General features: G+C 57.0%; 12 protein-coding genes across 12 annotated transcripts; 9 read left to right on the top strand and 3 right to left on the bottom strand.

Moving 5' to 3' along the window:
- Positions 1-588: 588 nt before the first annotated feature.
- On the top strand, positions 589-2,064 carry LTR77_007204 (uncharacterized protein; the record flags this gene model as incomplete). The annotated part of the gene is made up of 1 exon (XM_064804441.1): positions 589-2,064. One exon carries the CDS (start codon positions 589-591, stop codon positions 2,062-2,064), a length of 1,476 nt encoding a protein of 491 aa, XP_064657211.1.
- A 438-nt stretch (positions 2,065-2,502) lies between these two features.
- LTR77_007203 (uncharacterized protein) lies at positions 2,503-3,720 on the top strand (the record flags this gene model as incomplete). The annotated part of the gene is made up of 2 exons (XM_064804440.1): positions 2,503-2,963; positions 3,018-3,720. The coding sequence occupies 2 exons, from the start codon at positions 2,503-2,505 to the stop codon at positions 3,718-3,720; spliced, it is 1,164 nt and encodes a 387-aa protein (XP_064657210.1).
- A 538-nt stretch (positions 3,721-4,258) lies between these two features.
- On the top strand, positions 4,259-5,867 carry LTR77_007202 (uncharacterized protein; the record flags this gene model as incomplete). Its single annotated transcript, XM_064804439.1, has 2 exons — positions 4,259-4,694; positions 4,750-5,867. 2 exons carry the CDS (start codon positions 4,259-4,261, stop codon positions 5,865-5,867), a joined length of 1,554 nt encoding a protein of 517 aa, XP_064657209.1.
- Positions 5,868-6,116: 249 nt separating this feature from the next.
- Positions 6,117-7,148, bottom strand: yml6 (54S ribosomal protein yml6, mitochondrial; the record flags this gene model as incomplete). Its single annotated transcript, XM_064804438.1, has 1 exon — positions 6,117-7,148. The coding sequence occupies one exon, from the start codon at positions 7,146-7,148 to the stop codon at positions 6,117-6,119; it is 1,032 nt and encodes a 343-aa protein (XP_064657208.1).
- Positions 7,149-7,310: 162 nt separating this feature from the next.
- Positions 7,311-8,699, top strand: MRPL35 (mitochondrial 54S ribosomal protein YmL35; the record flags this gene model as incomplete). The annotated part of the gene is made up of 2 exons (XM_064804437.1): positions 7,311-7,863; positions 7,927-8,699. The coding sequence occupies 2 exons, from the start codon at positions 7,311-7,313 to the stop codon at positions 8,697-8,699; spliced, it is 1,326 nt and encodes a 441-aa protein (XP_064657207.1).
- A 126-nt stretch (positions 8,700-8,825) lies between these two features.
- MSE1 (Glutamate--tRNA ligase mitochondrial) lies at positions 8,826-11,004 on the bottom strand (the record flags this gene model as incomplete). Its single annotated transcript, XM_064804436.1, has 2 exons — positions 8,826-10,580; positions 10,630-11,004. The coding sequence occupies 2 exons, from the start codon at positions 11,002-11,004 to the stop codon at positions 8,826-8,828; spliced, it is 2,130 nt and encodes a 709-aa protein (XP_064657206.1).
- Positions 11,005-11,261: 257 nt separating this feature from the next.
- On the top strand, positions 11,262-12,584 carry XDJ1 (DnaJ-like protein xdj1; the record flags this gene model as incomplete). Its single annotated transcript, XM_064804435.1, has 1 exon — positions 11,262-12,584. The coding sequence occupies one exon, from the start codon at positions 11,262-11,264 to the stop codon at positions 12,582-12,584; it is 1,323 nt and encodes a 440-aa protein (XP_064657205.1).
- A 240-nt stretch (positions 12,585-12,824) lies between these two features.
- ATG16 (autophagy protein 16, interacts with Atg12p-Atg5p) lies at positions 12,825-13,506 on the bottom strand (the record flags this gene model as incomplete). The annotated part of the gene is made up of 2 exons (XM_064804434.1): positions 12,825-13,369; positions 13,422-13,506. 2 exons carry the CDS (start codon positions 13,504-13,506, stop codon positions 12,825-12,827), a joined length of 630 nt encoding a protein of 209 aa, XP_064657204.1.
- A 349-nt stretch (positions 13,507-13,855) lies between these two features.
- Positions 13,856-15,094, top strand: LTR77_007196 (uncharacterized protein; the record flags this gene model as incomplete). Its single annotated transcript, XM_064804433.1, has 2 exons — positions 13,856-14,490; positions 14,539-15,094. The coding sequence occupies 2 exons, from the start codon at positions 13,856-13,858 to the stop codon at positions 15,092-15,094; spliced, it is 1,191 nt and encodes a 396-aa protein (XP_064657203.1).
- Positions 15,095-15,898: 804 nt separating this feature from the next.
- HGT1_2 (high affinity glucose transporter) lies at positions 15,899-17,730 on the top strand (the record flags this gene model as incomplete). Its single annotated transcript, XM_064804432.1, has 6 exons — positions 15,899-15,993; positions 16,050-16,223; positions 16,277-16,373; positions 16,429-17,400; positions 17,468-17,528; positions 17,582-17,730. The coding sequence occupies 6 exons, from the start codon at positions 15,899-15,901 to the stop codon at positions 17,728-17,730; spliced, it is 1,548 nt and encodes a 515-aa protein (XP_064657202.1).
- A 1,729-nt stretch (positions 17,731-19,459) lies between these two features.
- LTR77_007194 (uncharacterized protein) lies at positions 19,460-21,493 on the top strand (the record flags this gene model as incomplete). Its single annotated transcript, XM_064804431.1, has 1 exon — positions 19,460-21,493. One exon carries the CDS (start codon positions 19,460-19,462, stop codon positions 21,491-21,493), a length of 2,034 nt encoding a protein of 677 aa, XP_064657201.1.
- Positions 21,494-22,180: 687 nt separating this feature from the next.
- On the top strand, positions 22,181-23,203 carry LTR77_007193 (uncharacterized protein; the record flags this gene model as incomplete). The annotated part of the gene is made up of 2 exons (XM_064804430.1): positions 22,181-22,192; positions 22,247-23,203. The coding sequence occupies 2 exons, from the start codon at positions 22,181-22,183 to the stop codon at positions 23,201-23,203; spliced, it is 969 nt and encodes a 322-aa protein (XP_064657200.1).
- Between the last annotated feature and the right edge of the window lie 311 nt (positions 23,204-23,514).

Raw genomic sequence — 23,514 nt, 5'->3', positions numbered from 1 at the left:
GTTTGCTCAGTCAAACATGTCTATCATCGATGCCCAGACGTTCCGGACGAGTCCGCCTCCATCCGCGACCTCACGATGGACCTGCTCGCCGGATCTTTGCTAGCGTCAGGTCGTCATCTCCAAGCACAACAGCCGCACGTCACGACTGTTCTTGGAAGGCAACTGACTTATCTCTGGCAGTCTACCGCAAGCCAGAACCATCACCAGCCAGCTTCACGCCTACACACTCCCCGGAACCTTCTGCGTGAAGTTGCCTACCGTCAAGGCAGACCGAATCAACAGGTGAAGCGACCACTTCTCTTGTCTCTCAGGAGAATGGTATTGTGTCGGACCAGCCAACTCTTTGTCTAGTCCAGTCCAGCTCTCGAACAGGAACATTGTATTCTGAGACCTCGACGATGGTAAAGCGTAAGTTGACCAGGTGGTTCCCATATCTTCCCTTCCAGCGCAGCGTGTGTCGTATTCAGTCTCTATTCATTTTTATTACCTTCTTACTGCGCCGGTCGCATCTCTTCTACATCTGTACCTTTTACCAACACAGCAAAACTTATTGCAACACTGTACGAATCGATACCTCCTACCCCAATCATGGACCAACCACCTCCACCACCACCCCCCTTCAACCCACCCACGGGCAACAAATCCGCCAACTACCAACCAAACAAATACAAAGTGCCCTGTCCCTTCGATGGCTGCAACCGCCTGTTCGTCTGCGACCACAACTGCAACCAACACATCCGCGAAGCGCATACGAAAGAGAGACCGTACGTCTGCCCGGAAAACCACTGCAAGTCCGCCTTCGCCCGACTGGGGAGTCTGAATCGACACATCCGCCTCATCCACCATAAGAATCCTTCTTGGAGTGGGCGTGATGGAGCCTCTCCTGCTGGACGCGGTAGAGTCACGAAGAGGCAAGGGCGTGGGAGGACGAGAAGGAGGAGTGCTGCTACTGATGCGCCGACGGAGGATGATGAGCAGGTTCCTTCGCAGGCTCAGGGGGATGGAAGGCCCGCTGGACAGGCTGCTGTGCTGCCTGAGTTTGACTTCCGACAGATCCACGAGGGTATGGATCGCATGACAATCAACGACCCTCCGCTGCAAGCAGACACGACGGAAGGCCAGCCCACAGGACCGCTGGACGGGCAAGCTGGCAGCACCAACGTCGCACCTACTTACCCAACATTCGCCCACCTGGCGTTTCCGCAACACGCAGATGAAGGTACGTCGGGACAACAGCCAGAGCCTCTGTACGAAGGGCAGGGCACCATGAACACGGCAGCATCTTACCCGTTGTTCGTAGACCCGGCTTTTGCGCAGCACGCAGACGAAGGTACGTCAGCCCCATACCTTGACCCAGCGTTGACAGCAGCTTCTACCTTCGACTTATCCAACGACCTCACCTTCATACCCCCCAATGAGGCGGATCTCTTCAACCTGCCGCCTCCGCCTGCTCCAATAGCTCTGTCAAGTAATTACTTCTGTTTCTGCTGTGGAGCCACGAGAAGTGATCAGAGTTCGCTCGATACGCATCCCCATGATTCGCACGGATGGGCTATGCCAGGTTGTCGCTGCGGGCGGTGCATGGAAGGGCAGGATCTCTTTGCCAACGCGGCGGTTGGTGGTGAGCAGATGCTGCCGACGATGAACACCGGCGACCTGACATTGCCGGCGCTCAATACTGGTATGGAGCAGGCCATGGACTTCAATTATCAGTGGCCCCCAAGCGAGCTGGAGGCATCATACGGCATAAACACTAGTTTCGGCCAACTCCCGAACGATCCTGGAGCCTGGCAGCTGTTCGACAACACCTACCTTGACAACAACTTCGACGACGAACCAAGCGAACGGACCATCGCGGGAACGAAGGGACACCACAGCCAGAGCACGACGCCGTCCAACAACGACGAGGGTTGGAACTCACCGACCAGATGGCCAGGCCTGGACGGCTACGTTGGCGAGATGGATCCGAATGTGTTGGACATAGACATGGATGAAGATGAGGATAGCTACAACGCGTTGGCTAGGGATGCGATGAGGTTGTTTGGGGGTGGTGGTGAGCGCTGAGATGGTGAGTATCGACCTACATTGCCTGGACTCACTGAGAGTGCGGTGGAGGTGAGTTGATTGATGGGAGGGTATGGAAACTTTCACATCACACCCTTTTCATTGACTCTTTTGTGGCTGGTCAACCTCGTTCATTTCTGCATCTGTAATACTGTAACTGCCGCGGCTCAAAACATGGCGATGACGATCTCAGAGATCAACCTTTGCGATCTGCAACGGAGGAATTCGTGCATTGGAGGAAAATTCGTGGAGCCCCATATTGCGGAGAAATCAACCTCTGCCACAACAATATATCCACGCGAACGAGTCAAAGAACCATACAATCCATTCGTGGCTTCCGGTAATGGCTAACCCGAGAGGCGAATACAAAATGCTACAAATCCACGTCTTGCGCCACCTCTACTGGCCTGGACCACCATTTCCAACATCACCGTCAATATGAAGTGGAGCGTCCTTACTACAACCCTTCTCACCACCTTCTCCAGCCTGCAAACAGCAGCAGCGCAGGACGACCTCTTGACCAACGTAACCATCTTTACACCACCACGCAACTACACCGTCCCCCGCACCCTCTACGCCCGCACCCTCCTCCTCAACCAAAACTGCAAGCATGAAGACCAAAACACCCTCCTCGCAACCTGGGAGAACTATCTCCCCAACAACAACTCCTTCCCGTACATGCCCATCTACCAATCGCTGGATCTCGGGGAGACGTGGACGGAGCGGAGCAGGGTTTACGACCAAGTGAACGGTTGGGGGTTGAGGTATCAGCCGTTTTTGTACGAGCTCGCGGAGCCGATTGGGGAGTTTGAGAAGGGGACGGTGTTGTTGGCGGCGAGTAGTATTCCGGATGATTTGAGCGAGACGCAGATTGACCTCTATGCTTCAAAAGATAAAGGGTACGTTTACGAATCCCCAGTGCCCGCTACTCCATCATACTAACCGCGAAGCAGCTACACCTGGAAATTCGTCTCCCACATCGCCCACGGCGGCCTCGCCCTCCCCAACAACGGCCTCACACCCGTCTGGGAACCCTACCTCATGACCTACCAAGGCGAGATGATCTGCTACTACTCCGACCAACGCGACAACGCCACTTACGGGCAGAAACTCGTGCATCAGGTCTCCCCCGACCTGCTGTCTTGGGGCCCCGTGGTCGACGACGTCGCGCAGCCCAAGTACACCGATAGGCCTGGTATGCCGATCGTCAGCGAGCTGCCGAATGGAAAGTACTTCTTCACGTACGAGTTCGGCGGCGGCCCTGTGGATGGGAATTCGAGCGGGGATTATACGTTTCCTGTTTTCTACCGCATCAGCAGCGATCCGCTCGACTTCGACAACGCGGAGGACCACGCGCTCGTGGCGACGGATGGCACGGTGCCGGTGTCTTCTCCGTACAATGTCTGGACCCCCGCTGGTGGGGAGAATGGGACCATCGTTGTGACTTGTGGCACGCTGTCGGAGGTGTTCATCAACCAGGCTCTGGGAGCTGAGGATGCGTGGGTCAAGGTGGAGACGCCGGAGGGGGTGAGTTATACGCGGACGTTGCTTGTGCTGCCGGATAAGAGCGAGATTTTGATCACGGGTGCTGGGGAGTTGGGGGGGAAGCGGAATAAGGTGACGACGAGCTCGATTGATTTGGATGATGATGAGTAGGTTTCACTGTACCTGCAAGAGTGGGTCGTGCAGTTGAGGTAGATGATGAACAACATATCGATTGTACCGTCGCTCGCATGCTCTCCTCTTCGCTATATAGATAATAGCCCTATATCTTATTTCTTGGCCCTGCCCCCTGTCGCAAATCTGGGGAGATCGACGGCAGCCGCGTCGCCTTCACAGCCACATCTTTCTATTTTGGCCGATGGGGTCGAAAGGACAGCCTCATAATTCCAAGATCTCACTCCTTGCCATAACAATGTCTTGAGCATAACAGTCGCTCGTTGTCTGTCGCTACCGAACCGCAAATATCCATGTGACACCTCAGTGACTCCGAGACACTCGTTCGATTGCGTGGCCGCACGGAGCAGCTGTTCCACGCAAGCAAGCACCCACCCGTCCAAGACGTTAGCTCCCATTGTACGACAGTCCGGCAGAAGGAAAGCATACGACTTTGGAGAGAACATCACCAGACCCTACCCACCAGCGCTGTCGAACCACCTCCCTCCGCGCGACTCCACCACCCCCTCCGGCCGCAATGGCCGCCAACGACTACTACTCCCACTCCCAATACGCCGCCAACCCCTACCACGACCACGAGTACAGCAACGCGCCTCTGCCTCCGATACCACAAAACGCTCACTCGCCATACAACAGCAACTACCAAAGCCCCTACTCACACCCCCAATACGCTTCGAGCAGCAACGGCAAGCTAGGAGGTCGAGACCCATCAGATCCCTTCGACGACGAGAACTCGATACCTTTGAGTGGGCGGCAGGCAAAGCATGCGTCGGCGACGACTTTAGATCCGATATTACCACACGAGCAGGATGATCCGTTTGTGAGGGATGCGGACCCACGGCGGAAGAGGCGGAAGGCGAAGAAGGAGGGGTTTCTGAGGGATGGGTGTTGGGTGGTGTATTTCTTGACGGTGGTGCAGATTGGTGTGTTTGTGGGAGAGATTATCAAGAATGGTAGGACTCTACAGACACAGGAGAAATATCGGTTCATGCTAACATGAACATCCAGCCATCCTAACAAACACCCCCATCGAAATCCACCCCTCCTTCAACCCCATGATCGGCCCCTCCCCCTACGTCCTCATCAACATGGGCGCCCGCTACCCGCCCTGCATGCACTCCATCCCCAACGTGCAAAACTCCAGCATCCCCATCTCCTGGCCCTGCCCCGCCGCCACCTCCCTCACCGGCGCCGACGTCCAATGCACCCTCTCCCAGCTCTGCGGCCTCGGCGGCGTCTCCCTGCCAGAACTGGGCAGCGACATGACATCCTCTCCGACCCCGAACCAGTGGTACCGCTTCATCATCCCCATCTTCCTGCACGCCGGCCTCATCCACATCGGCTTCAACCTCCTGCTCCAGCTCACGCTCGGCCGGGACATCGAGAAGCTGATCGGTAGCGTGCGCTTCGCAATCGTCTACTTCGCCTCCGGCATCTTTGGCTTCGTGCTCGGCGGCAACTTCGCCGCCACGGGCATCGCGTCCTGCGGGTGCTCCGGCAGCCTCTTCGGCATCCTCGCCATCACACTAATCGACCTCCTCTACACCTGGAAAGAGCGCAAAGGCCCGCTAAAAGACCTGCTCTTCATCGTCCTCGACGTCGCCATCGCTTTCGTTCTGGGCCTATTACCAGGCTTGGACAACTTCTCCCACATCGGCGGCTTCCTCATGGGCCTTGTCTTGGGCGTCTGCATCCTACGCTCCCCCGCCGCCATCTCCCGTCGCACGACCGACTACTCCCCCGCTCCACCCCACACCTCCCCTTCCTCATCCGCCCCCGGTACCGACCTCAAAACCTTCATCAAATCCCCCCTCTCCTTCTTCAAGAACCGGAGGGGCGCCTGGTGGGCCTGGTGGCTCGTCCGGGCCGCCGCGCTCGTGGGCGTGCTGATCGGGTTCATCCTGCTGATTGAGAATTTCTACGCCTGGCCGCGGACGACGTGTAGCTGGTGCAAGTATTTGAGCTGTTTGCCCGTGACGGTGGATGGGCAGGATTGGTGTGAGGTGGGGAATTTGAATATTACTACTACGGAGAATCAGACGCCGAATCCTTCGAGACGAGACGTCTTGGGCGGGATGGAGCAGCTGGGGATGGCGAGTTTGGGTGGGGGGTTGGGGACGTGGTAGCGTTTGGAGGAAGTTGTTTGATTGCATTGCGTTGCGGGTTTCGGGTTGGGTTTTGCTGTATGGCACGGGATGGGACGAGCGATACCCCTTGGCATGATCTGGAGTCGTCATGTAAAATCTGTAATGTCAAGACTTTGATCTGCTCTTCCTTATAACAATACAGTACAACGCTCACAGATCCCGAGTGCATGTTGCAAGTCGCATGCTGTTCTCATAACTGTACAGACGGCGCAATTCGTCATGTCCACCTCACACCACCTCCAACCTCTGCCCCCTCCTCCAAGCATTCAGCCTCTCCCCAGGGGTCAAATCACTCTCATGCGCCTTCAACATCTCATCCAACGCGCCCCTCTCCACCACCACCCGCCCCAACTCCAACAGATCCTTCACGTCCACCTCCCCGACCGTCAACGCCCGCGCGTGTCGCGACTCTCCAATCGTATCCATGATCTTCTTCCTCCTCAGTCCGTACGTCTTCCTGCCTCGTAGCGCGTCCCAGAGGGATTCGACTTTGTCTGAAGTAAGGAATAGTGTCCGTCCATCCGGCGCTCCGAGGCGGTTATGCAGCAGCAGATCCCTCATCCACCGCTCTCGACTCCCTTCACTAACCTCCCCCGGTAGTTCCGGGAGGTGGTCCAGCACAATCATCTCCCCCCTCGCATACCTGTACGACAAAGCGGTCCGCCACGCCAAATCATACACCCGTCTCTGCAACCCGGTCGCGAAATCTCTCGGCTTAGGCCCGAACGCCACACCACCCCCTTTCAGCATCGGACTCTTTTTATCCCCCAACCGCGCGCTGCCTGTTCCCTTTTGAGGCCGGATTTTCCGCCCGGACCCGTGCACTTCGCTGCGGTGTTTGGTGTTGGCGGAGCCCTGCCGGGCGGCATCGCCTTCGTGGACGACGGCGCGGTGGAGCAGGTCCTTTCGTAAAGGTAAAAGGAGGTGGGTTGATGGGTAGGGTGCGAGGGAGAGGGGTTCGAGGGTTGGAAAGGCGTGGAGGGTTATGTGGGTGGGTTTGTGGAAGGGGTTGGGGGGTGGGGTGTAGGTCTTTTGTGGTTGTCGTTGAGGTTGCGTTGGGGGCGGTATTATGCTTGAAGGGTTATCGTTTAGGATGGGTTCAGTGGGGGCACTGGAGAGGTGGGCGTCGAGGTAGGTTTGGGAGAGGGTTGTGTTCGGAGAGGGGGTGGCTTCGGTGGTGAGGGAGCGGGTGGGTTGGCGGTGGTGGGTGAAGGTGTTGAGGAGTTGCCGGGCGGGCGCGGATATTCGTTTTGATGCCATGTTGTTTGTGTGGTGGTGTAGATGGAGTTGGACGTCTCAATGGTCATCGCATCTGCAGTGCTCGGGAGTCTTGAACTTTCGCCGCAACGCCAAGCCATATCGGATGAACATCCAACCTCATCCATCTTGACCATTGCAATCTCATCCTACTATACCGCAGATATGTCGCTCAATCGCCCTCTAGGGCAATGCTTTCGAAGCACCCGCCACGACAGAATCCTCCACCTCCCCTACCGCACCCTCGCAACCACCACCGAATCCCCCTCAACCCCCGAAGCCACTCCACCACCTCCTCCAGATGCCACCAGTGCAGAGAAAGCCCACCGCTACAACCCCAACCTCGTCCACACCTCCCGCACTGAGAAGAAACTCATCGCAACCCAAAACCAATATCCCATCGGCTCCCGCCGCCGCCGCGCCGCCCTCGCAACCAGCACCAACATTCCCTTCTCCCAACTCCCCTACCAATGCTTCCAGGAGGCGCGGAAAGTGCTGCTGGAAGACCGCGCGGAGAAGGTGCGGGAGGTTGAGATGATGCGGGAGCGCATCGCGAAGTTGGAGGCGAAGGGGTCGCGGTTGGGGGAAGGTGAGGGTGAGGTGGAGAGGAGGAAGCGGGAGCATCAGATTCGGAGTATGCGGAAGAGGTTGGAGGATTGGAAGATCCTGGCGGATATCAACGATCCGCTTGTTAAGAAGAGGTTTGAGGATGGGATGGGTACGTTCACCTTTCCTCCAATACAGTACTGGTGAACGATATGCTAATGATGTTGAAATGCAGGCGACATGACCAAACCCATCTACCGCCACCTCTCCGACCTCCAATGGCGCACCTACAAACGCCTCGTCCTCATGCAACGCATCACGCAAATGAACGTCGTCCCCGACGTCCTCCAGTCCATCGACCCCACCTACAGCACCTCCATCCGCTTCGCCGACTCCCACAAAGTCCCGCACGGCGAGTTCGTGCACTCCCTCTTATCCGAGAAACCACCCGTCCTCACCATCCAGCCCTACAACGCGGGTGACCGGCTCGTCACAATCGCGATCGTGAACCCCGACGTCCCGAACGTGGAAAGAGATGCGTTCGACTACCGCTGCCATTTCCTCGCCTGCAACGTCAAGATCTCGCCTACAGACACCACCGTCGACCTCTCCGCCCTCGACCCCGAGACGCAAGTCCTGCAGTCCTGGCTCCCCCCGCACGTCCAAAAAGGCCTCCCCTACCAACGCCACGCGCTCTTCGTCCTCGAGCAGAACCCCGAGACTCTCAACAAAACCTACTCCTCCCCCTCCTCCCCAGGCACCCTCAACTTGACGGACATGAAATCCCGTAAGCCTGAAGTTACGCAAAGAGAAAAGTTTGTCCTGAGGAGTTTCATGGATAAATTCTCCCTCCAACCCCGAGGGGTCGATTTGTTCCGAGCGAAGTGGGATGATGGGACGGCGGAGGTGATGGAACGTGCGGGCCTGGCGGGCGGGGATGTGGAGTTCAGAAGGAAGAGGGTGGAGCCGTTGCCTTATCAAAGGCTGAAGGGGGAGAGGTTTAGGTAGATGACAGGATCTGTACGATGTACGAGGGACACACTGTGGCGATAGAGTTGTAGTTTAGGTATTTGTACAGTGTAGATATACAAGTCTTCGATGCAAGCATTATTCCACGATTGGAGGCCGATGGATCTACGACCCCAACCGCCGCAAACACTCCTCCCTCCCCAGCAACCCCATCACCCACCCCACGCTCGGCCCAGGCATCCCATACGCCAACCGCGTGCGCAAGTACCTGTGCACCAGCGGATTGAGAAGTTTATGCCACCATTTCAGCGTTTCCGCCAACTCTGCAATCACTCCATGCTCCTCCGTAGTGGCGAAATGCGGGGCCAGATTTTCGGGCTTAAAGTCTTCGGCATCGAGGGATGGGCGGTGGAGCCAGGCTGGGATTTTGGAGTCTGCGATCGGATGTGGTGGCAATGGAGGAGCGATATCCCCGCTGTTCTGATCTCCTGCCAGGGGGAGCTCGTGCTGCATCTGCGTGAGCACGAGCGCCCAGGTGTGCTTGGCGACGATGTTGTTGATGCGGGAGACGAGCGCTGCGATGGCTCGTTCGGAAGGATTCGAAGGGCCCAGCGTTAAAGTTGGGATGTCGTTGGCGTCCCAGGGGATGTCGTCGAGTATGGCGTTTGCTAGGGCCTTGAAGGTGTTGGTCGGGAAGACGTGGTGTCCGGGGCTGCTCCTCATTTTATCGCCAATCTCCGGGACTTTGGCTTCGTCCCATTCGAAGAAGTAGGTATGCTGGTCCACCCAGGCTTTGGGAGTGGCATAGTTGTTCCGATCGGCGAGCAGGATGTCGGCGCAGTAGGCGTGCAGGCGGTCCGGCAGTAATGTCTTTTGCTCTTTGAACGTACTCTGACCGTTGATAATGGGATCGTCATATATCGCCGCGACCTCGTTGGCAATCTTGCTGACGATATGCATGATCGGCGCGAAGTCGTTCGTCTCGTTTGCACGATCCAGCATCGGTCGGACGTGGTTCTTCTGTAAGTACCAGAGCTTGTCCATCTTCACCATCGTATTGCCTCTGGTAAACTTGAGGTCGAAATTCGAGATGAGCGCCTCCATGTCCATCACATCGTCCCTAGTGGGGTTGCTCCAGCCAAGCAATGCCAGGAAGTTCACCAGCGGCTCTGGCAGGACGTCGTACTTGTCTCGCATACTTGCGACATCTAGAGCGACGCCGTCTTGGGTGCGTTTCGACAACTTCGCTTCGTTCTCGTCGACTAGGAGTCCGACGTGGGCGAACTCGGGTGGCTCCCAGCCAAAGGCGTTGTATATGTCGAAATGCAGTGGCGTGCTCGCCATCCACTCTGCTCCGCGGATAACGTGTGTGATCTTCATCAGATGATCGTCGACCACATTCGCGAAGTGGTAGGTGGGTGTGCCATCTGACTTGACCAAGACAGTGTCTGCTGCATCAATGCCGGAGTCTCCGCCGTCTTCGGAGGACGCGCTGGCTTGTGGAGCTGCAGGTGATCGTTTGAGACGCTGTATCTTGCCATATACTAGATCCGGCACAGTGTGCTTGCCCTTGTCCCGTCTGTCGACAGGTGGCGGTGGATGTAATCGGACGGTAAAGGGCTCTTGGCCTTCTTGTGCACGCTTCTTGGATATCGAATATTCCAATAAAGAGCAGTTCTGGTAGCACCCAGACGTCACGTATGCTGCCCTTTGGTCGCCAGACTTCAGTGGCGGGCAGAAACATCGATAGGCGGCCCCTCGCTCTAACACCTCGTCCGCATGAGTGCGATAGATGTCGTTCCGCTCGGACTGTCGGTATGGACCGTAGGGCCCGCCGACCTCAGGACCCTCGTCCCATTGGAGGCCAGCCCATTGCAGGTCTTTGTAGATTTGAGCTTCGGCTCCAGGGACTAGTCGTTTCTGCAATTCCTTAGCGAGAGAGTTTCTCTTAAAGTAAAGACGGAAATACCTGATCGGTGTCTTCAATACGTAACAAGAGCTGGCCTCCAGTGCGCTTCGCGAGCAAGTAGCTGAACAGCGCCGTACGCAAGCCCCCTATGTGCAGATGGCCTGTTGGCGAAGGCGCGAAGCGAGTACGTGCCGGTGTCTGAGGGAGAAGCGTTCTCCGTCGTGGTCGGTTCGCCGTGTCCTTAGATCGCGCTTCTGCGCAACTTGAAAACGCTCGTACTGGTCCCTGTCTGGTATTGTATTTACCAGTTCCAAGGGACGACACTTGAGCAGACTTAAGAGGAGCAGGCCGTCTCTGCTGCAGCAGTGAGCATCGAGAGCAGATCCAGTATGTGCCTTGCCATTGCGCTGGTCGTAACGAGGACAAGGTCTTCATTGAAGTCTGTTGGGTAGGGTGGAAGTGAAGTCGAGACAACCATATCCAAAGCGATGGATCGGGTTTAAGTTCCACGCTAGTTAAACCCAGCGCCGAGCAGCCGGGACGCAAACGATCGTCACCGCATGAAGTTTGAGATCTGACTGTTTCTTCCTCTTCCAAACAACCCCCTACAAACCTCACCTCCACCCGCTCTCACTCCACCACCGAACACCTAGGAGGACCACACACAGTACGTAATCTTGACCACCACCACCATGGCCTCCCCACCTCCCGAAGAAATCGACCTCTACGAAGTCCTCTCCATCCCCCGCTCCGCCAGCAAAGCCGAGATCAAAAAGGCCTACCACAAAGCCGCCCTCTCCTCCCACCCGGACAAAGTCCCCGACGAGCAACGCGCCGACGCCGACGTCAAGTTCAAAGCCGTCTCGCAGGCCTACGAGATCCTGAGCAATGACGACACGCGCGCCGCCTACGACCAGCACGGGATGGCGGCGTTCGAGAAGGGAGGGGGAGGAGCGAATGGGTTCTCGGGCGCGGGACCGGACTTGGACGACATTCTGGCGCAAATGTTTGGGGCGGGCGGGGCGAGTTTTGGGGGCGGGGCGGAGTTTGGGATGGGAGGTGGAATGCCGGGGAAGAGGAGGAGGGGGAAGGGCAGGCCGGAGATGCAGCAGTACGAGGTCACGCTGGAGGAGCTGTACAAGGGGAAGACGACGAAGTTTGCGAGCACGAAGAATGTCGTGTGTCAGAACTGTCATGGGAGTGGGGGGAAGGAGAAGGCGAAGATGAAGCAGTGCGATACTTGCAAGGGCAAGGGGATGAGCACGAGGTTGCGACCAGTGGGGCCGGGGTTGGTGACGCAGGAGACGGTGCCGTGTAATACTTGTGCGGGACGGGGGAGCTTTTATCAGGATAAGGATAAGTGTAAGAAGTGCAAGGGGGTGAGGACGATTAAGCAGAAGAAGATTCTGGAGCTTTACATTCCGAGAGGTAGTCGGCAGGGGGAGAAGATCGTGCTGGCTGGAGAGGCGGATCAGGATCCGGATGATGAAGAGCCGGGGGATATCGTTTTCGAGCTTGTGGAGGAGCAGCATGCGACGTTCAACCGTGCTGGGGCAGACTTGCAAGCGGATCTGGATATTTCGCTGTCAGAAGCGTTAACGGGCTTCAACCGAGTGGTGCTGGTACATCTGGACGGCCGCGGCATCAGCTTGAAGGTACAGCAACCGAAGGGCAAGGTCCTACGGCCGGATGAGATTCTCAAAGTGCCAGGAGAGGGCATGCCGATGAAACGATCGGATGCAAAGGGCGACTTGTACCTGAAGGTCAACATCAATTTTCCAGAGGACGGCTGGCTCGAGACGCAAGAAGCTGTGGACAAAGTACGCTCTGTCCTACCGAAAGCGGAGGGTATGAAGCACGGCCCTGGCGAAACACCCGATCTCGTAGACGACGTCTCCTTCGACGTAGTGGAAGATCTCGAAGGTTTCGGCGCAGACTCAGACGATCCGCGCGCTGGTAATGAATGGGAGGATGATGAGGAGGGCGCTGAGGGTGCGCAGTGCGCCCAGCAATAGACGACGGACGCGGGAGGGTCTTCTCTTAGATTGTGCATACGATGATACCTCGATGAGCGCTGCGAAGCCTATGAACAAGCATAGCGACGGCGTTCAGTGGTCGGGAACCTCACTCTTCGGATGTCGATAGAGAGATATGATGTGTAGCATATGGGCGTCGCAAAGCTGCCTCTCTCTCTCACCCATCACACATCCTCCAACTTCTCTACTTCACCCCCTCCCAGCCCTACCACACCCTCCCTACCTCCACTCAGACTCCCGATTAACCCTCTCAGCCTCCCCCTCCATCTTCCTCACCCACCTATCAACCAACTCCCTATTCTCCCCCTCCAACCTCGCCGCCTTCTCCTCGGCAAGATTCATCTGCAACCCCTGCGCCACCATCTCATCCTGCGCATCCTCCACCAGCTTCTGCTTTCCCCTTAACTCCTCTTCTCGATCTCTCAGCCTCCGCTCGAGCGCGGATTTCTGGGATGTGAGGAGGGCGATCTGGGCTGCGGAGGACTTTTGCGCGGTGCTGAGGTCTGAGAGCTCGGCTGTGAGGGAGGCTACGCGGGTGGTGAGGGTGGAGCGGGCTTTTTGGGTGAGGGCGAGGTCGGTGCGGAGGCGGAAGAGGGTGTCGACGGTGGCTTCCTGGGGGGGAGGGGTGGGAGAGGTGGGTTTGCTGCGCGAGGGGAGCTTGGTGCTTTGGGGTGGTGGGGGTTGGGTGGAGGGTTCGGGTTGGGGTGGTCGGGAGGGGGTGGTGAGGGCGGAGGCTGCTGCTGTGCGGTCGGCTAGTTTGGTGTCTGCTATGCCGTTTGTATGTAGTATGTTTGTTGGGAGTACGAGGAAGCGTACAGGCATCGATATATGGCTTATGCGCCTGCTCTCGCGCATCGCGGATGTCGAGTGCGGCGGTATACTGATCGATCCAGTCGCTCATCTTTCGTGGTTTGAGGGTGCGTGAAGCATCGTTCGCCTCGATGACAGTTCGAGAATGACCATTGCGAATGCTGGCAGCAAGCAATGCTGTTTGCTGTCGAAGATCAAGTGAATGTGGGGCGTGGAAGCCTTGCATGTGAAAGTCGAGCTTGGGGCAAGTCGATCACCAGCTTGGAAGTCGCTCTTCTCGACTCATACCTTGTTGATGACTTGTCATTCCTTATACATACACGTACATGTAGTATACCTGAGGGGATCACTCTCCTACCACCTGGCCCTTCTTGAGAACACGGCATCGAAAAATCCAGAAGAACTACTCCAACCAGTGCAACCTCAAGGAAATGACCACAATGATCACTGCCAACACCCTCCTAGCCTTAGCCAAACTCGCCCAGGAAACCTCACCTCAAACTCCATCCTGGCTAACCACCCCAATCCCCCCACCCCAAAATCCCGACCGAATCGCACAAGAAGCCTTCCACCAACTCCTCACCCACCAACGCCCCAACGGCTCCGTCACCGGCATCGGCTGGTGGCAACTCGCCAACGCCTACACCGCCATCGCGCTCTGGAACCTCTCATCAGACCACGGAAGTCGAGCCTGGTACGACCTTCTCTCTCGCGCGATACGACAATGCGAGCGTCGTCAAAGGGGGTTAATTAATGCGTTCAATGACGATAGTTGCTGGTGGGCGCTTTTATGCGTGCACATGTACAGTTTTAGTGGGGAGGGATGGTTTTTGACGCAAGCGGAGGGGGTGTGGAGGGCCATTAGGGACGACGGGAGTGTTTGTCGTAACGGGGAGGTGTTGTTTAAGGGGGAGGATATGGAGGGGGGTGTTTTTTGGAAGCGAAGGAGGTCAGGGAATGGGTGTGTGAATGCTATTAGTACGGGCTTGTACGCTGAATTGAGCGTGCGGTTGGCGTTGGTGGAGATGAAGAGGGCGAGGGAGGGGGAGGGAGAGAGGGAGATGGTGGGAAGGGAGTATGTCGAGATGGCGAGGTGTTGTCTAGGCTGGATACTGAGGTGTAGGTATCGGCCACGGAAGGGGATGGTGCTTGATCATATTGATTTGAACAAGGATAAGAGGGTCGACTGGACCTTCACTTACAACACTGCCGTGGCGCTTGGGACTTGTGCTTTACTTTTCGAAGCCACGCGCGAGGAGGAGTACATGATCCTAGCCTGCCATATGGCGCGCAGATCCATGAACCGTCCAGGATGGGTCGAAGACAACGGCGTGCTGACTGAGAAGGGGGCATATGGAAAAGGAAACCATGATCCTCTCAAGGACAACGACTCCGTCGGCTTCAAGTCCGTCCTCATCAGGCAGCTCGGCACCTTATACGACGTCCTCGAACGTACAGGCTGTCCAAATTCCGAAGCGCAAGACGTCAAAGACATGATCCGGAAATTCGTCTATATCAATTTCCAAAGCCAAGTGGAACGCAACACCGATGGCAGAGGCCGGTATGGCCCATGGTGGAACGGCCCCTTCGAATGTCCAACCAGTCACTCGCAGATGGCGGTGCTGGACGTTTTCGCGGCAGCTCAGACGGTGAAGCTCGTCGGTGTGAGTGAGCCATAAGGATAAATGGGCGGAAGGGGTGCTGGGCGAGCGGATGACTCGAGAGCGATTTGTAGATTCTCCGAGAGCAGACGGTGGGCTGATATGACGATGCCGCGTCGTCAAACGGGATGGAAAGCGAGCAAGTATTTAATACTTCTCGGCTGGCAACGGTCGGAGTCGCGGCGAAGTCGGTATGCACGGGCCGTGTCCCCGTTGGCGGTTTTGCGGGTTGCCACATGGCTCCCCAGTCTCACTCCGATGATCCGGGGCGAGTCCGGGGAACTCAGAAACCGTCTTGTCCCAGCTGCAGCAGCACTTCTCCTTTTCAAATGGTTACGTCGTGCTCGTGTACCAGCGGCGCAATCAGCAGCTATACATAGGAACCTCGGAAGCTGACCTCGCTGACCTAGCATTCGAGAGCTGGAGAAATTGGGGACGCGAGGGCGCCACGCATCTAGATTGCGGAGGAAGCGAACTTTAGCGGCACACTCCGGGAACCCACCACCACCACGCACCATCGGCATCTGATGACTCTCGTCTTTTGCGCATGCGACACTCATCCTGTCTGCTTGACTGCACATCCTCCATACGACTCTAGCAGGTCCAGGCGAAGCAATATAGCTCCGTACCAGCAGGAAGAACTCGAGCGCACGACTTACACTTCGACGTGACTTTGCGACTCCGATCGACAGCTGCCTACAAGCTCACATCCGCACCTCACCGCTGCACGCATCACCACTGCGCTCGAGAATGCGCGAACCTCCATCGACTTCGACTCGCCGGCGGCATCATCAGAATTCCTAGTCTCGAGTCGTCGCCATCATGGTGAAGAAGTACAGCAATCCTTATTTCATCGCGGCCATCGCCGTGATAGGCGGTGGGCTGTTTGGATTCGACATTTCGTCTATGAGCGCGATGTATGTATCACTTTCATCAAGGAGTCCAGGGAGAGATGGTGCTGATGTGAAGGCAGTATTGCGACGGAGAGCTATAAATGCTACTTTGATCAGTCTATTGATGGGACATGCATGGGTCCGAGACCGTCGGTGCAGGGTGGGATCGTGGCGTCGATGGCTGGAGGGTCGTGGGCGGCTTCGTTGTTTTCGGGGTTCTTGTCTGATGCTATTGGGAGGCGGAGGGCTGTGATGTGAGTGGTAGTATTACTCTTGGACTGGGACGTCCTGCTGATGGAAGATCCAGGCTCGCTACCATCATATGGGTGATCGGCTGCATCATCACATCCGCGTCACAGAACATCCCCATGCTCATCGTCGGCCGCGTCCTTAACGGCTTTTGCGTGCGTACCTCCCCCTCTACCATTACACCACTGCTGACCGAGATTGAATGCTTAGGTCGGCATCTGCTCCGCCCAAGTCCCCGTCTACATCTCCGAAATCGCCCAGCCGTCCAAACGCGGCCGCCTCACCGGCCTCCAACAATGGGCCATCACCTGGGGCATCCTCATCATGTTCTACATCTCCTACGGCTGCTCCTTCCTGTCCGGCACCAAAGCCTTCCGCATCCCCTGGGCCCTGCAGATGATCCCCGCCATCGTCCTCTTCATCGGCATGATCTTCCTCCCGGAATCCCCGCGCTGGCTCGCCCTCCGCGGCCGCTGGCAGGAGTGCGAGCGCGTGCTCATCCTCACCCACGGACATGGAGATGAATACAGCCCGTGGGTGGGAAGGGAGTTGCAGGAAATCCACGAATGGGTCGAGACGGAAAACGGCAGCTGGCGCAGCGGGTACTACGAGCTCCTCACGCCCAAATACCTCAACCGCACGCACATCGGCCTCTTCACGCAGATCTGGTCGCAGCTGACGGGCGTGAACGTGATGATGTACTATATCACCTTCGTCTTCCGCTCGGCAGGGGTGGATTCCTCGCACCTCCTCCTCTCCTCGAGCATCCAGTACATCATCAACGTCGTCATGACCATCCCGGCCTTAATCTGGATCGACCGCATCGGGCGCCGCCCCGCCTTACTCGTCGGCAGCACGCTGATGGCGGCTTTCATGTTCGCCAACGCGGGCATCTTCGCCGTGTACGGGGAAGACGCGGGGCCGGACGGGGTCGACGGGACGCGGGAGGCGAGTTTTGTCGTCAAAGGGAATGCGTCCAAGGCGGTGATTGCGTGTTCGTATTTGTTCGTGGCGAGCTTCGCGCCGACGTGGGGGCCGGTCAGTTGGATCTACCCGCCGGAATTGTATCCCAATCATTTACGAGGGAAGGCGGTGGCGTTGGCGACGAGTGGGAATTGGGTGTTTAATTTTGCGTTGGGCTGGTTCGTGCCGCCGGCGTTTGTGGATATTCAGTGGAGGGTGGTGAGTCGAACACCTCCCCTTTTCATGCTTATGGTTTTGGACGGGATGGCTGACATGTCTCTGGCAGTACCTCGTCTTCGCCTCCTTCTGCGTAGCCATGACCGTTCACGTGTTCTTCTTATTCCCCGGTACGTCCCCCTACCCCCCCTCTTGACGCACACCTCCTGACTCAGCTCTTCAGAAACCGCCGGACGCCCCCTCGAAGAGACGAACCAGATGTTCTCCGACCACGAAAAAGGCATCAAATATCTAGGTACTCCGGCCTGGCGCACGAAGAATTACTACTCGAGGAGTGTACGGATGGAGCATGGAGAGGATTTGGCAAAGTGATGATGAGTGATTGGGTTATGAATGATTTGCGATGTACTGTGATACCCCTTTGGATATGGAGATGGTAATGAAATATTTATGCTTGACGGTGATACTTAGTCTTGAATGGTTGCGCGTGCCTCGTACACTTGCACGAGATGGTGTTCAGTGTAACTTACAAGCTGACTGACATCCGTTTTGAGTTCCTCACTTCAAGATCCTCACCTGAGGCAATTCTGACTTCTGACAATAAAAAGACAAGACGGAACGAAGAAGTGATGAAGATCGAAGATCGACCGACGATGAGCACAGCCGGGACGGAGATGACTTGCATGCTCTCGCTCGCACGTCCACCACACATGGCTGTAGCTCTATCGCGCCACCGAAATCTCCGATTTTTCACAACGTGAATTGAGTATGTGTTTCAGAGTGGATGCACGACATTCAGAAATAAGGTGTTGACTTGTCTTGTGCTCGTGGAGGACGGTGAAGTGTCGTGAGATGTTCGGTGTTTTCCTGTGAAGTCCAGTCAACGCCGAAAGATTCTCGATCGGACGCCGCCGATGCTAGAGAGCTTGAGTGAGAAGTGCCGCCACCACTACTACAGCTACCACAGCGGGCGTTGTGGGGTTTCTCAGCGGGCATGCAAGTTTTGTACTGCAAGATGATGGCGTCGGATGGCCTGACGGTCTTTCAACGTGCGTGCGACGGAGGGGCAGCAGTGACGGGTAAAAGAAGCGTCGCGAGTGAAAACGCCGCTGTCAGTGGAGGTGAAATGTTTCTCCTGGCCATCTCCACAGCGTCCACATTAAACAGTGCTGATGCCGGAGCGGAGCGGGCACTCCACAGATCTCACGGGCCGAAGGGAGGGTGGTGTGGTGAGACGGGTGAGAGATGAGGACCACCCACCACACTCCTGATGAAGAAAATGAGGGATGAAAAGGGATCTTGTTTGATTAAGAGAGTCGCACTCGAGATTGCTGTTTTTAGAGCGAGACAACCGCGATCTGCGAGCGGCAGCAAAGTAAAAGTGTTGGGCGAAAGAGACAGCGCTTCTCGGCCTTGGCGCCCTTCTTCATTTGCCCAGGCTCAGTCAGTCCCCTCCCTTTGACTCGCCTCTTGCCGCCAACCGCTGCTCTGCTTACCCAAACCTCCATCTCCACCACCAACTACGAACAACACTTACACCACCACATACTACTACACAATACCGTCTACCGTCTACCTTGCGCCGCAAGAACGTGACGAGACGAAGCAAGCACTCGAGCGGCTGCAGCTTCCCGCCCGCCGTGGAAGCAGCGAGTGCGAGTGCCACGGGGAAGGAGAGCAAACATCCCGTCCATCCACCACCCGCCCACCCCATCGACTCCATCGGCATCGCTCCGCGTGTCGTGCCACCGGATCGTGTACGAGGACAGCAGGCCGCGTCTGGGTTCTTCGCTGGACTTCGGGACGTGACAGCGCCTCTTTGTTTGTGTCGGTCGAGCGACTTCTTGGCTGCAGACACCGCCTTTACCACCATCCGACCCCTTGGACCCGTCCTACCGTCAACTGGGACGGTGGACTGTATTCTCCGGAGTCCTGGATTGTCACGTTTGTGCTTGCTGAACATTACTCGACCCGCGCGAATCAGCCAGTCGCCAGCAAGCGCCCGGTGCGAGTCGACTCCGCCTCCGAGTCTGGCATATACGAACGTCGACAGCTACCCGCACAAGAAGTCTTGTAAAGGGTACATACCGCCTGCGTGACCATGCGCGAAGTCAACTTCAGCATTCCCAATGCAAACAAAGCCTCCGTGGGCATTACCCCTGCCCTCTACGACCGCCGAGCCCTCGACTGCACCTCGACCCTCCCGCTCATCAACTCGCTGAACAACCTCGCATACCTGACCATCTCATCCGGTCGCATTCGCGACATCCTCACCGTCGATGGCGGGATCGAAAGATTGGTATGCATTCTCAAGGAGGGGAGGAGCAAAGACATGATGGAGATGTGGAAGTGGAACTTGGCGTTCCAATGTATTGTCAACATCGGTGTCCGAGGATCGGAAGCCGTGCGGACACGTGTGGTGGAAGCGGATATGGTCCCTGTCATCGCCACGATCCTGGACAACTACTTCCTGGTTCTCGACAAGTGCAGAGAGCGCTCCGAGCAGGAGAGCCGACGAAGGTGTCCTCTGACTGGCTTCAAAGGCTTTTCGCGCTCGTCATCACGAAACGATAACTTCGATTCAAGATACGCGCGAGCTCGACGGCAGGCACCGCCACCGATTTCGATCCCTGATCCAGCGGACAACCCTGATGCAGATGAGCCGCCGAGCGAGATCACACCGACAGCTCCGACTGCCAATATGTCTCTGAGCTCGCCTCCTGAGAGGACTACTTTCCCTCGATCGCACCACCATCACCGCTCACAGGAAAGCCGTGGGCAATTTTCAACACCTAGTCTTGGCAGCAACAGGCCGAATGGAGAGCCTCCAATGTCTGCTCTACCTTTACAAAGCAATACTAATAACACATTTGGCTTGCGCCCTGTGCGCGACATTGACCGCCTGCCGTCGATGCTGACACCTTTTGGTGGTGACATGAGCTCGCAGCCGCAGTCGCCTACTACACCCGTCCAACGACCTGGCAGCCCTAGGATTGGAGCCAGCGATGGACGTCCACCCCGGAGGAGGCCATCTATCAGGCACCAGCTGTCTATTTCTGGTTCTGACGACGATGGAGTGCTTGAGGAAGCTTCGAACGACTCTGCCGGCCGCAATGGACCACCTGAGCCTGTCGTTGGCATTCAACCTGATATTGTCATGCAAGATATCGTAGACGAGGAGAGCTTGTTGGAAGAGCAAGGAGGCGGCATGGCGTTGGCAGTCTCAGACGTCACCAGCACCGACGACGAGACCTTCAACATCACCCACCGATCAGCAGCAGACGGCAGCTTGGTCAACCCCGCTACCACCCCTACCCAACGGCAGATGTTCCTTCCGCAAGCGCAGGTGCCGACACCCGCCAACGTGATGCATGCGACACCACCAAGCCTCATCCAGCCTCCGCTCCTCTACCCCACCAGCAGCGCCGCATCATCCACCCGCCCACCCTCTGCCGAAGTCCTCGCCGCCATGCCCCGCGACGAAGACGTCCTCATGTCCCTCCAGCTCCTCGCCTACGTCTCCAAATACTGCTACCTCCGCTCCTACTTTCAGCAATCCCATCTCGTCGCCCGCCTCAAAATCGGCGACGACATCAACATGCTCGACCCGGACTACAACCCCGCCGCCAACCCCCGACCGACGAAAGAAGAGCTGGAAGACGAGTGGGACAACGAGTTCGTCCCCAAACCCGACGAACCCGCTTACAACATCTTCCCCTTGATCGAGAAATTCACCGCCAAACCCTCATCCTCCCGTCACACCGCCCCCGCATCCCCACAACAAGGCGACATGCAATACTGGGCCGGCGTGGTCATGCGCAACCTCTGCCGCAAAGACGAAAAGCGCGGCGGCATCCGGCAGTGCGCCTACTGGAAGTGCGGGAAGTGGGAGGAGTTCACGCGGCAGTTCGCCAAGTGTCGCCGCTGCAGACGCACGAAGTATTGCAGCAAAGAGTGCCAGAAGGGCGCGTGGGGCAGCCATCGCTTCTGGTGTGTGGCGGCTGAGGCGGGGGAGGGGGAGCAGGGGGCGAGTGGGGAGGGGAGGAGTCATAGGCATGGGCATCATCATCATCGGCATGGGCATGGGCATCACTCTTCGCATCACGGGGCGCAAGCGGCGCAGCATCAGCATTGAGCGGACTGACTGACGGCCATGGACGACGACTCGATACGCGGCTTTTCTTTTCTTTCTGGCTTTCTTTTGGGTTGGGTTATTGTTCTGTGCACTTCGAAGCATAGCCGTGGCGTTCGTACGCTGTACGAGAGGGCATGAGTGTTGGTTTGCAGCGACTACGAGCGGGATCGGATCAGCCTTTATGTCGCGGGAGTTTTGTTGGCTACCTGTAGTGACAACTGGGGATGGATGGAGATGGAGAGAGGGCGATGCTTTCTTTTGATAATGGCATGATACCACTTTGTGAGATGGGCATGGGGATGTGGAGATGAAGAAGGATGGGGTAGAAGGGTAAGAGGGTAGAGGGTAGAGGCCAGGAAGGTTGTATAGCACATGAGAGGCAGTTGTTTCACGATATTGGCTTCTCACTTCCTTCTCGTAAAAGTCAACCGCCGTTCCGGGCATATAACGAATGCACCTAGTCGCCTTTGATTGTGCGAAGTAATCTATACTTCGGGCCCTTGGAAGGTACATGTATTCACTTGAACTGCCGTGACTTGGTGAAGGCGGTCATTCATGAGATTCAAACTCAATCTCTGACCTCACTTCCTCCCTTCCACTTCCCTGCACCACCCCAAACCTAAACTCGGCTATACCACCATCCCCTCGACCCTCCCACAACAACACCCTCACCCGGAGAAAATAATTATGCACATCCTCGTACCCCCCCTCCCCTCCCCACCAAATCTCAACTACCACTAACGAATCGATCAGGTCACGAACGACGACGGCCCCCCCTCAGCCGAGTCGTCCCCCTACATCCTGCCCTTCGTCCGCACGCTGGAAGCAGCCGGTCACACCGTTAGCGTCATTATCCCGGATAGTCAGCGGAGTTGGATTGGGAAGGCTCATATCGTGGGCCAAGACGTGCGAACGGAGGCGTACTGGCCTCCCGAGACTAACCCAGGCGTGCACTCTACCACCTCCGCCACTCCCCGTACCACCGGCCAAGATGGCACAGGGGAAGCAAGGGACGGCCGGCAGCCGTGGGTACTGGTATCCAGCACGCCAGCCACATGTGCCCAACTCGGCCTCGGCTCCCTCTTCTTCACCTCCCGCGGCCCGATAGATCTAGTGATTTCCGGCCCCAACTACGGCCGCAACACCACCGCCGTCTTCGCCCTCTCCTCCGGCACGCTGGGCGCCGCGCTCGAAGCCGCCGCGTGCGGATACCGGGCCATTGCGCTCAGCTTCGCGTTCTTCGACCGGGTCAACGACCCCGAGATCGTTGGGGAGTGCTGTAGACACGCTGTCAAAGTGTGCGAGCACTTGGCTGCAAAGGCGGCGTGGGGGGAGGGGAAGTTGTATAGTGTCAACGTGCCTGTGCTGAAAGGAGTGGAGGGGCGGAAGGTGGTGTGGACGCGGGTGCTGCAGAATGTTTGGGGGAGGGGGGCGTGTTTTGCTGAATTGCCTGATGCTAAAGCCGGGGAGGAAGTGGATGCCGAGACGGAGGAGGTGAGGATACGGAGGCGTGAGAGTGGGGGTGCTGAGGAGAAGGAGATGATGAAGGGGCCGAAGGTGGATGGGGAAGGGGTTGGTGGGAAGGGCGAGTTCCGGACGAGGCATTTTAAATGGAGTCCCCGGTACAAAGCTCATGAGCAAAACTTTACCATGCCTGGGATATTCGCTAACCCCTTTCCTGCAGGTTTACAGATGTCTTCGACAGTGTAGAGAAAGCCGGACCAGGGTCAGATGGGTGGACGGTCAAGGCTGGGGAGACGAGCGTCACGGCGCTGAGGGCGAATTTCATGCATGTGGAGGGGATGGAGGGGGAGGTGAAGTTATGATCAAAGCCGACAAGTGTCGTATGGCTTTGAAGGGCGCTGACGGTAGATAACGATATAGTCACGACGACTTCGATGCTAGACCATTACGAAGTACGAGATCATTAAGAAGTCACAGCCACAGCGCGTGTTTTTCAACTGATTTTCTCGCACTCATCCAACTTCTACCTACACGTACCAACCAGGCACTCAGGTCGG

This window comes from Saxophila tyrrhenica (assembly GCF_035928015.1).
Source record: "Saxophila tyrrhenica strain CCFEE 5935 chromosome Unknown scaffold_11, whole genome shotgun sequence".
Taxonomy (NCBI): Eukaryota; Fungi; Ascomycota; class Dothideomycetes; order Mycosphaerellales; family Extremaceae; genus Saxophila; species Saxophila tyrrhenica.
This window is presented reverse-complemented; position numbering and strand designations above follow the sequence as displayed.